General features: G+C 38.2%; 1 protein-coding gene across 1 annotated transcript; it reads right to left on the bottom strand.

The window, feature by feature from the left end:
• Positions 3,178–11,135, bottom strand: LOC109824333 (splicing factor 3B subunit 3-like). Its single transcript, XM_020390908.1, is given in 7 exon segments — positions 3,178–3,641; positions 5,100–5,591; positions 7,562–8,871; positions 9,012–9,171; positions 9,384–10,342; positions 10,711–10,853; positions 10,855–11,135. Coding segments are annotated over 7 exon segments (3,483 nt in total). The 3' UTR covers positions 3,178–3,503.

The raw sequence follows: 11,415 nt of genomic DNA, 5'->3' as shown, positions 1-11,415 counted from the left end.
AAATTCAAAATGTTAATTTTAATATTAAAATTATATTTAATTTTAGAATTATGATTTAATTTTGGAATTATAATTTTAATTTCATAATTATGATTTTTAATTTGTTGTAAGATCAAATTTCATAGTTTGTTAAATTTGGTTTAAGTTGACTATTTTTTATAAAATTTACACATATTTATTTATTTATTGTGACAAACAGATAAGAATGAAGATTTGTACTGTGTATTTTCAACAAAACATGTTATATTTTCACCAAACCCGCTATACTTTCACCAGTACTATAAGTATAGCAGGTTTTAGTGAAAGTATGGCCGGTTTTCTATAAGTATACCATGTTTTTCTACAAGTATATCAATTTTTTGGTGAAAGTGTAGCAGGTTTTTCTGTAAGTATAGCAGATTTTTTTGTAAGTATAGCAAGTTTTGGTGAAAGTATAGCAAGTTTTCCTACAAGTACAACATGTTTGTCTCTAAGTATAACAGGTTTGGGTGAAAGAATACTAGATATTTCTATAAGTATTTCAAGTTTTGGTGAAGTATAGTGAGTTTTATGAAAGTAAAGTAGAAATCTTCATTCATCTTTGTTTATTATAAAAAATAAAATTAAATCTAATTCTAAAATTAAAATCAATATTTTGATTTTTTTTTTAGAATTAATTTTTCATATTAACTATAATAAACAATAATAAAATTAAAATCAATATTTTGATTTTTTTTTTAGAATTAATTTTTCATATTAACTATAATAAACAATAATATGAAATAATTTTGATGAAGAAAAATACTTTTAGAATTAATTTTTCATATTAACTATAATAAACAATAATATGAAATAATTTTGATGAAGAAAAATACAAAATTAATGCTACAAATTTAAAAGTTGAGTAAAGGACAAAAAATATATTTTAAAATATAAAAAAGTGACGAATTTCTACCAAAATTGAGCAATCAAACTCTATATATCAATGGAGTTGAGGAGTAATTTATGGGCTCATGAGAATTAAAGAATGAAAGTAAGAGAGTATAGGATGTTAGAGAGGGGGGAATAAATAAGAAAGAGAGAGAGAGGGGGGTAAATTGGGATTTTTAGAAAATTTAAAGGGGACCGCTAACTTATGTATTGTATTTGAGAATTTAGGCTTAGAGATAAATATATAAACAAGATTAGATTCGATGTACAAAATAAAATAGTTAGGCTTGGAGATAAATATAGGTAAATTGGGATTTTTAGATAAGTTTAAAGGGGATCCACTAACTTATGTACTGTATTTGAGAATTCCAAGGTACAAAACAAAATAGTTGGCCTAGGAGATAAATATATAAAGATGATTGAGTTCAAAGGTACATAACAAAATACTTAGGCTTAAGATAAAACAGGATGTATCATTATCCCTTAAGGCAAAAACCACTTGAAATTATTTGATGCATATTTCATTTTTCTTGTAAAAGCGCCGAATGCAGGCTGAAAGAAGGGAGACTACCACGATTGACGAAAAACAAAACATTTTTAGATAAATAAATAAAATAACAATAAAATAATATTATCATATCATCGTTACCTCTTCAGTCTTCCAGTTTCAAGAAATAATATTTCACTGACATGGATATACTTTTACTTTACATATAAAAAAAAAGAAATTGCATTTTCAAATCCACTTTCAATTGATCAAACATCCACCTTCCTGACTGTCAGTGTCCCAGAGTGCGGGTTGCTCCACAATTCAACTTTGCTGGATTTGTAACAGACTTTGGTCCATTCAGCATCACCACTCATCTAGGAAAAAATTGAAAAAAAAAAAAGAAAAGAACTCAAAGCTATGAATTTATAAGTTGAATGGATTTTCAGAGAATAATAACTGATAACTATTTTAATTGTGACCAAATTTTCCAATGATGCTTGCTAGCATATTACTGACAATGGACATAGGTTGGTGCTTGCAGACGCGGTAGAAAATGGAACGTAGCATGAACAATGGGACAATGGACATAGGTTGGTGCTTGCAGACGCGGTAGAAAATAGAACGTAGCATGAACAACGGAGCTATAGAAATGATGAAGAAAAAAGGGTTAATTTCACAAACCTCCCGAACTTTGGGGATGTTCCACATAACCTGTCTAAACTTTGTTTTATCTTACATAACCTAAAGCTCATCTTATACATAACCTAAAGCTCATCTTACATAGCCCATCTAAACTATGGGATGTCTCACAAAACCTTATTGAATTTTAGCTTATCTCATCACCCTATTCAGTAATTTGTAAATAACTAAAATATCTCTGAATGAAAATTTTTTCAAACTTTATCATTTGTCATTTACAAGCAACATAGACCTTTCCCTAAATTTTAATTTTTTTCTCTCATGAAAATTTAAGTTATTTGCATTTCACACGCATGAGTTTAAGTGTGACAAGCTAAAATCCAAGGAAATTTTGTGAAATACCTTATAGTTTAAGGGGCATGTGTGATAAACAAAGTTTGGGGATTATTACGACATCCCCCAAAGTTCATGAGGGGTTTTGTGAAATTAACCCAACAGAATATGCTTTCGGAGCGCCAACGGCCACATGAAGATAAAGAGATTTTTCTTTTGAAATTAACCCAACAGAATATGCTTTCGGAGCGCCAACGGCCACATGAAGATAAAGAGATTTTTCTTTTCTTTTCCTCTTAGGGGGTGTTTGGTTGCATTGTTTTTAAGAAATGTTTTCTCAAAAGTACTGACGCATGGCATTTATGTAATTAAGAGTTTTCTATACATTTCTATAAACTGTGTTTGGCTCCAAAAAATTTACAGAAATGTTTTCTGTAAAGTGCCCAAAAGTACCAAATTTTATGGAAATTGATTTCCTTCTAAAATGGGAGGAAATCTCTTGGAAATCTAACGCATTCATTATTTAAATAATATAACTTATTAACTCTTTTCTAAAAAGTTCTCACTTTTCTATAAAGTTGGTGGTGTTTGGTTACATTTCTATAAATTATAGGAAATGTTGCTATTTTCCCAAAAGTTATTTCTCATTTTCTTGTTTTGAACCAAACAAGCACAATACAAAAAATAAGAAAATTTATACTTTTTAACTTCTCAAAACTTTTCCTATAATTTTTTTAAGAAATACAAGGAAATCAAATTTGGGATGGAAAACATTTCCTATAATTTATAGAAATGTAACCAAACACCCCCTTAAATTACCACGCCCGGGATCGGACGTCAGAGCCATACCAGAACTATGAACACAAAAGGCGTAGCACCACCTTAAAATAAGACAATCCCAGTGGTTCGTTTCCCACAAACGGTTAAACAATTTAACAGGTCCAAAGATAGACTTTGCTGGTACATGAATTTTCATCTGATAACTAGGCGGTCATTCTGCAGCTTTGCAAGAAAACTGGATGTATAACCCACTGACACCAAAAAGGTTTCACTTGTTACAAAGGCAAGCTTCCGGAGATAGGCTTTCCGTGTTTGCTTGTGTGTCAATACATTGCGATTTGCTCTCAGTTTCTCAGATGATCTTATTTCTAGCATCCTCCAACTTCTTGAGAATCTCCCCCGGGGTTCTATCCAATTCATCAGCAATCTTTCTCTGCAAATCAGGAGGTAATGTAGGGAATTGCTCACAGAGATCACCATCAATCACATCCTGCAGGCAAATACAACATGCATTGTGAGAAACAGTAGTTCCACCCATATAAAGATCATGTTAGTGCTGGTTTATTGGGATAAAAGAGGTTCAGGGGGTTATACGCAGAACCCCTCAAAGGTCACGGGCTGAATTAAAACAGTTAAGGGAGGGGAGTTACCTGCAAACCCTCCAAAGTTAACAGGGTTTCTGAATTAACCCTACCATGTCCAAATTCCCCTACGATTGGTAATTCAACTCATAAGTGTTGCAGGGGAAAGTCTCATTCACAAGTTCACCTCAATTTTCAGTACAGAAATTTGTTAACTCAACTCATAAGTTTTGCTTGGAAGTTGGGGGGTAAGCCTCATTCACAAGTCCACCTCAATTTCCCTTTGAAAGTATAGAAATTGTCATGGTGCAAGCAGTAACTTTTCACAGAATCAAGCGTCGTCCATGATTTAACACTGATCAATAGTCAACAGATGCATGTAATTTTGACCGCTTGTTCTTTAGTTAAAGCATCTTGCCTGCAATTGATTGCACCGGGCACGAGCCCAAACACTGATGGGAACCACATAAGTTCATGTACTTCTATTATGATAGAGGAGAGCATGATCAGAGCAGGTTCATAACTTTGTACCTCCAACCATGGCATTTAATCTTCAACACATTCATATCCCTATGCTTATTCATGTTTCTATCTAGTTAATCAAAAACTAACGGAAGGTATCTTTTCCATTATGCTTCCATGAGTATACTTATGTAAGACATTTCACCTTTCTGATAACAAAATAGGCAATATATGATTGTGTAATGAGAAAACCGAGTGCATGAAACAAACTATTATCAGAAAAGTTGGTTGCAATAGCAAGCACCAGACAGTTCATCAATTTTTCATAAAAAGACTATCATAGACTTAAATTTGACGATCATAACATCAAAATAAAGAGAGAAAGAAGGTCCAATTTATTGTTTAACACAGTTCATACTTAGTTACTTGGCACTGATTAAAAAGGACCAAGTCTAGGACAAGAACCAAGTCTTAGGGTTATAATTTCTGATTATCTTCAGTCTATTATGATGCTAGTCAGTATTAAGATGGAGATGTGTGAAACAATGAAGGTTCAACAAAGATTGCCACCCTCTAGCACCAGAGAACTAATCAATTTTTTTTCCTAAGGTTGACCCTGGAGTTAGATCTTTCAAGGCCAAAAGCACCAATCTCTTTGATGTGTAACACCATTAGAAAGAAAAATAAAGAAGAGAAAGTCTGGCTTCAGAAAAATAAAGAAGAGAAAGTCTGGCTTCTTTTACTGGACATATACTGAAAAGTAACAGAGATCAGGAGAAGAAACCGACTCATCTTGAAAAATTAAACACCAGGCAACCAAAGCTATAATGTTATGAAAAAAAATGTATGTATTCATCAAGCAGCATGAGCAATGGATGAGTGGAACATGTGCCAATAAAACGTACCTTAACTGGGAAATATGCGGATCTGTAAGCCATGTGATCCCTGCCACATAATGGTGGATGTTCCTGCCTCATGTGCATCTCCAAATGAGAGAAGAAATCAACATCTTCTCTAGAGGTGAATGCAAGTAATGCTCCTAAGCTGCCCATAACAGTGCCATAAATGATGCACTCACCACCCCCAGGTATCAATGAGGCCTTCTGCAAGGCTGTGACAACATCGCCAACATGGAACTGAACAATCTCCTCCACCTTGTTGGGAGCGCCATTCAACTTCCCTTGTTCCCACTTTATCTTACCACCAGTTGGGTCTTCTTCAATCTCATCCGAGACATCCTGTGGCAGTCGTACAAAATAAACATTTCCAAACTTGTCTGCCCCAGCCATTGTGTCAAAATCTATATGATATGATGCTGTTAGCCACCTGGGAACAGAATCGTCTGCGAATATGTAAAGTTGATTTTCATCCCGTCTATACTTGCAGTAGTGAAATGACTGCAATCACACCCAGAAGTGCAAAATAAATTAGCAAACCACCTCAAACATGTAGAATAAGCACTAACTGATTCATGCGAACAATTCTCTTCTTGCAGTGTTCATGTGTGCATAGAGAAAGATGGGAATGAAGGGACATACATGATCAAGATGATCTCAAAATAGTGGCCTAAAACGAGCTCAAACTTTATCAATCTTTATATAAAATAATGTTCAAATTTTAATGTAGGGTTGAACTGCACAAACATTCTTGTAGTATGGCATCGTGCTACTTATTACTCCTTAAGTTTGATATTGGCAGATACACCCCCTGAGTTTTTTTTAAAAACCCTTCGGAGAGGCCTACTATTGTTTTTTCAGCAAATAGATCCATGGGAGTAAAAGAGTCCAAAAAAAAAAAAAACTTTCCGTGTGGGGGGTGCGCATCTGCCCGATAGCCAAAACTTTTACCTGTATAAGTGGCACAATGCAATACTGATGGGGTCTATGCGCAATTAACCCTTTACTCAAAATATGAACAGACCAACACAATAAATGCCCCACAAGATCAAATATGCTCCTAGTCCTGCACGGTTCAATTTTTATACTGAAAATCATCACAATTTTTTTAACCATTTTTTTACCATTTTGTTCATACATAAGTAAGAAATCGTCATAAGAGAACTTTAATCAGATGACTGATAATGTTTAGGTTTGGATCTTTAGGAACAAAACCAAAGCAAGCTTCCTGATTGTTAAGAAAAAATTTGTCATCATAAACTAGAAACAACCACATCTAACTCCAGTGCAACATATAGCTTGGCTACCAGATTATTGACAAAGCACCTGACATAACAGGACCACATGGATAATAAGGAATAAAATTTGCTAGTCCCTCCCATTTCTACATTTGATAGTACTGGAAAAGATAAAGAATTCTAAAAATATACTTTTACCCTTAGGGGATGCCTACTTTTTTTTTTGGTGAGAAATAGGCCGCTGAGAGTAAAAGAGTCAAAAACTTTCCATTCAAGGAGTGTATCTAACTAACTATCAATATTAATAAATGGCACAATGCGATACTATTGGCATCTGTGTGCAACTAACCCTTCAATCTAAATATGAACAACCAACATAATAAATGCCCCATAGATTAAATATGCTTGTAGTCTTGCACGGCTCAACATTTCTGAACAGGTTTACTAAGACGGTAACAAATGTCTCACAACTAAAACCAACTTCTATAGTGTGCCAGTTTGATGACATATGGTTGACCTAAAATTTTGCAATTTATATGGCTAAACAATATAATATTTCCACACACACACACGCATACACATGTAACTTTTCCATGTTAGGGACATGTGAACAGGCTAGTGCTCTTAACTTATCCACATTGATATAAGATGAGTGTTGTGGGTATTTGCTCAATAGACTGAATTTGTGTCTATAGCTCAGAAATTGCAAATATAAGTGAAACCATGGTCAGTTCGTCAGAATACATCATTAGTTTGGCTTTTTGTGATCTGCTTCCTGATGGAAAGACACGTGTAACTTACTAAAAACACAAGGTCCTGTAGGAAGAATACAAAAGACAAGGTGAAATGTGTTGTCTTCTCAAAACAAAAGACAGCTTCATTCTACGCTAATATCCTGTAAGAAAATAAATAAAGTTGACAAATCTTGCATTAAGCTTCAAGTTACAAATAATATAGAAGCATAAATACTGATATTAAATTTTGCACAAGAAAACACCTATACACATAATAATCATGTTTAAAGGTCGTATAACATTATAAAGAAGACCTGCCACCTTGTACCCCAAAGCTTGCCATCCCCAACTAATATTCGTGGGACATTTAGTGCAGGAGAAAGAAACTTTTACCAGTAAAGAAAATATGAAAGGGAAAGCATCAGTTTTCAACAAATTTAACTTCTTAGGAACACCAAAATACTGAATTAGAATCATACGGAGAAGTAGTACCACATACCTCTTGGATGTCACCAACATAAATCCTGTCCCGGTATGTGTGAATAGAGATAATTGTATTTGGGAAGAGTTTGTTCTCACATTTCCTGAGTAGTCTCCTTTTCCCCAGATCATACAATCTGAGAACTGGGCCGATCCCAGCAAGAAGCCTCCCCTGGAACTGACACAAGGCTAGTGGAATTCCCTCCACCTGTGTCTTATGCAGCAATTCAAGGGATTTTCCATCTTCTACAAACCTGTATATGTGAATAAACCCAGCAACAAAAGTCCTCTTTGGCCAGAACTGCAACCCCTTTGCTGTACCCACAGCAAGTAGCGTCCCATGCTCCTTATCATGAAAATTCACAGTACATGCGCTAAAAGCAGCCTCATTGTCCTGCAGCTCCAGCAAACAAGTAGTGTTTCCTGACCTTGGATCGAGAACTCTGATGCAAGACGCCCACTTATCTGATTCTGCCTTCGGATAACCATACTGCTCGTCAGAAAGAGGATCCTCCTTCTCCTCATCGTCAGCACCATTTTCCATCTGTTCACCATTATTTGCATTTCCATTTTCACCAACACCTGCAGCCTCCAAGCACTCTTTTCTCGCAGCTTCGCGCTCTTCTGCAGTGAAAGCTCCCTGATCACTCTCTATGATGACTAGGAGTTTCCTCTTGGGCTGGAGGACAAACTTCCTTGGAGTATAGCGCAAAGGTATTACCGTCTCATTGAATGTTTCCCCCAGCCGCTCAATAGTAAAAACCCTCAAAGCATCTCCAGCAACTGCAACTACACCCTCGGCACACTGGTCGGAGGAGAACGAGGCAGCAAACTCAAGTGTTTCGTAGGAAAGAGGAGTTAACAGAAAATGCCCCTGATGTATATACCCCAGCCAAGGGCGGCTTGACAAACAAAGCATAGCCTGCCTGCCCCTTACTGTTGCTGAAAAGAGTTTCGGGGCTCTCAAACCCAAGAAACGTGAACGAGTATCAGAGAGCTGTCCAGTGACCATATCCACTACAGTTCTGAAAAGGACACCATTTTGCAGACCAGCATTAAGAAATACACTGGCAGGGTGATCGGCACCGTCCTCTCCTCCAGTGGAAGCCTGCACTTCAAGCAAGAGAAGTGATTCCGGAGGTGAGGACACGCTCTGCACACTCAAAACCTGCATACAATCATCAGGATCCAGCGACAGAATGCGTATAGTGTTGTCATAGGAGCCAACTGCAAGGAAACGAGACCTCTGCTTCCCTTCAGGAACAGGCGCAATGTCCAAGCAGGCCACATCCCCAGGCATCTCATGCTTCTCCACCTCCATCAGCTGACCTGTCATGTCCATCTCAAAGTATATAAGCTCCCCCAGGCATCTCATGCTTCTCCACCTCCATCAGCTGACCTGTCATGTCCATCTCAAAGTATATAAGCTCCCCTCCACTGAGAGCAATGACAACCTGACATCAGCTGACCTGTCATGTCCATCTCAAAGTATATAAGCTCCCCTCCACTGAGAGCAATGACAACCTGAAGCCTGTTAGATCCAACCTTGACGATGGTCTTCTTGCCAGGCGTCTTCCATTCGTTAATACGCCCATCTTCTCTGATGTGTCGAATACCATTCGGATGGACCTGCATCAGATAATCAAGGTTGGATAATTAATACATTTTTCTATACTCACAATTTCAATTTATCATTTCACTTTAATTATCCAATTAAATAGTGTAATACTATACATGTATATGTGGTCACATAAATACTTGAGTTATTGAATTAATGCCTGGTCAAGTACACAAAAATCAACTAGTTCTCGATATCAAATGCTTGAGTTATTCGGATGGACCTGCATCAGGGAATCATCCCCGAGCAAAGAAACCGCAAGTGAAGGCGTGGTGTCAAGAAACCCGCTGTCACTGACTTCCTCAACTGTCTCACCGATCGACAGGACAAGGGTAGCATTGGGGAAGGAGACAACAATATACGCATCAAACTCATCAGTCACATTCTTCTTCACTGTCCACACAGCGTTGGGCACAGCAGGGAGCCTCTCCACAGCCATCTCGCTGATAGCCAACCCAGGTCTCAATATCCTAAGGGAGGAACGAGGGCCCCGCCCACACAGAGTGAATATCTGAGGTGTCTCCTCCTCGAAAAGGTTCATGACTCTCATGTCCATGATAGGCATGAGGCTCGCAATGTGGTCGATCCTCACAAGGTTCTTCAAGCCTCGCGGCTGGAAAAAGACCGGCTGGAAGCCTTCCTCCGTTTCCATCAGAGTCTCAGAGGAGGCCTCAACATCATCTCCATCCCCAATCGCCTGAAACTGGTAGAGCCCGTGGTTTCCGAATTCCGAAGCAGCAAATAGGTACCCACTCTTGAGGACGCACATGGCAGAGGTGACCGGAATGGTGTCAAAGTACTTAATCTTGAGCTCAGTGACACGATCGCCCTCGTGGATAAGAGTGGCCTTGAAGACGTCGCCATATTCGGTCTGCAAGAGGAAAAAGAACATGGACTTCTGACGATGGGTGGCAGCGGAGACTATGAGGACTCCACGCTCTGCAGGGAGATCAGCTCTCCGAGGTATGACCGCACGCACATCGGGATGTCCCTGGTTCTTGTAGATGACAAAGTTCTCGGCACAGACGAGGACGCCGCTGGGTCCATCTCCACCTCCAGGGACAGTTACAAGGAGATTAGCCCCATTGTCGATAGGCTCGGTCCACTTGCGGGAAACATGGTTGAGGCCGAGATCGAGCTCATAGAATGTGAGGTGCTTCTGAGCATCGGCGGCAGCCTGACCTGTAGATAATTAACAAACAGTTTGTTAATTGTTATTCAGTCATGTTCGATTTGGTAGTTCATCACTAAAAAATTAATTTTAAGTATTCGAATTCATAAATGAATAGAGGTTAACCAAATGTACATACAATTTGTTTTCTTACATATTAAATCTTCGTTTAAAATTTAATCTCTTATAATTTGTATCATACTACACACACGATGTTATATTTTCAACCCATTTACATTTACTATTTCAGTTGTGTATATTAAATCAATTTTCTAACGAAATATTCGAATTAAATATATAGACATCATAATTACAAATGAATAATTTTCAATTATAAATTAAAAAAAATGAATATACCTTTAGTATTCAGTTAAATTACCTGTAGAGTCCTGGTCGGCCTCGGAGTAGTCGAGCTCGATGGCAGCGAAGATGGGGTTGTCAAAGCCGCAGTCGACACCGGTGATGGAGTAGGTTACGGTGTGGGACTTGTGAGCTTCGAGGGGGGAGGAGATGGTGAGGCGTGTCCTTTTGGTACTCGAGGATGACGATGCGGCCCGAGTCGGAGCCCACGACGATGTAGTCCTTGTGGGACCCGGTGAGACGGAAGTGGGCGAGGGACCTGATGGCGCCGAAGACGTCGACGGAGTGCAGGGTCTGGATCTTGCCGGAATCGTCAGGGCGGAGAAGGTCGAGGGTCTTTCCACGGGCAACAACGATCTCTTGGGATTTGCCGCCGGCGAAGTTGCCATTGATCGCACAAACAGCGCCCGTCGCCTGCTGCAGGGTTAGGTTGTAAAGATACATCTTCTATCTGTTGTTGGAGGAGTTTAGGGCTTTTTATTGAAGAGAGGACAAGTAGATAGGGCTTTAGGTTAGGGCTAGGGTTTAGCGTTGGGTAATATCGGGAAGGAGAGCGCCCGATGGACGATGCTAGGGCTTGGAGGAACTCAGAAGAGGGCTTTTTAATAAACTAGTGAGAAAGTTTCTTTCATTTTTATTATTTATTTTGACCCTTCTATTTTTATTTTTATTTTTTGGTGAGGACGGCGATAAGGCGAAGAGAAACAAAAGCAGAGAGAGAGGG

The sequence above is a fragment of the Asparagus officinalis genome, chromosome 9, assembly GCF_001876935.1.
Source record: "Asparagus officinalis chromosome 9, Aspof.V1, whole genome shotgun sequence".
Taxonomy (NCBI): Eukaryota; Viridiplantae; Streptophyta; class Magnoliopsida; order Asparagales; family Asparagaceae; genus Asparagus; species Asparagus officinalis.
The sequence above is the reverse complement of the archived record's forward strand: the minus strand, read 5'-3'. Positions and strand labels throughout refer to the sequence as shown.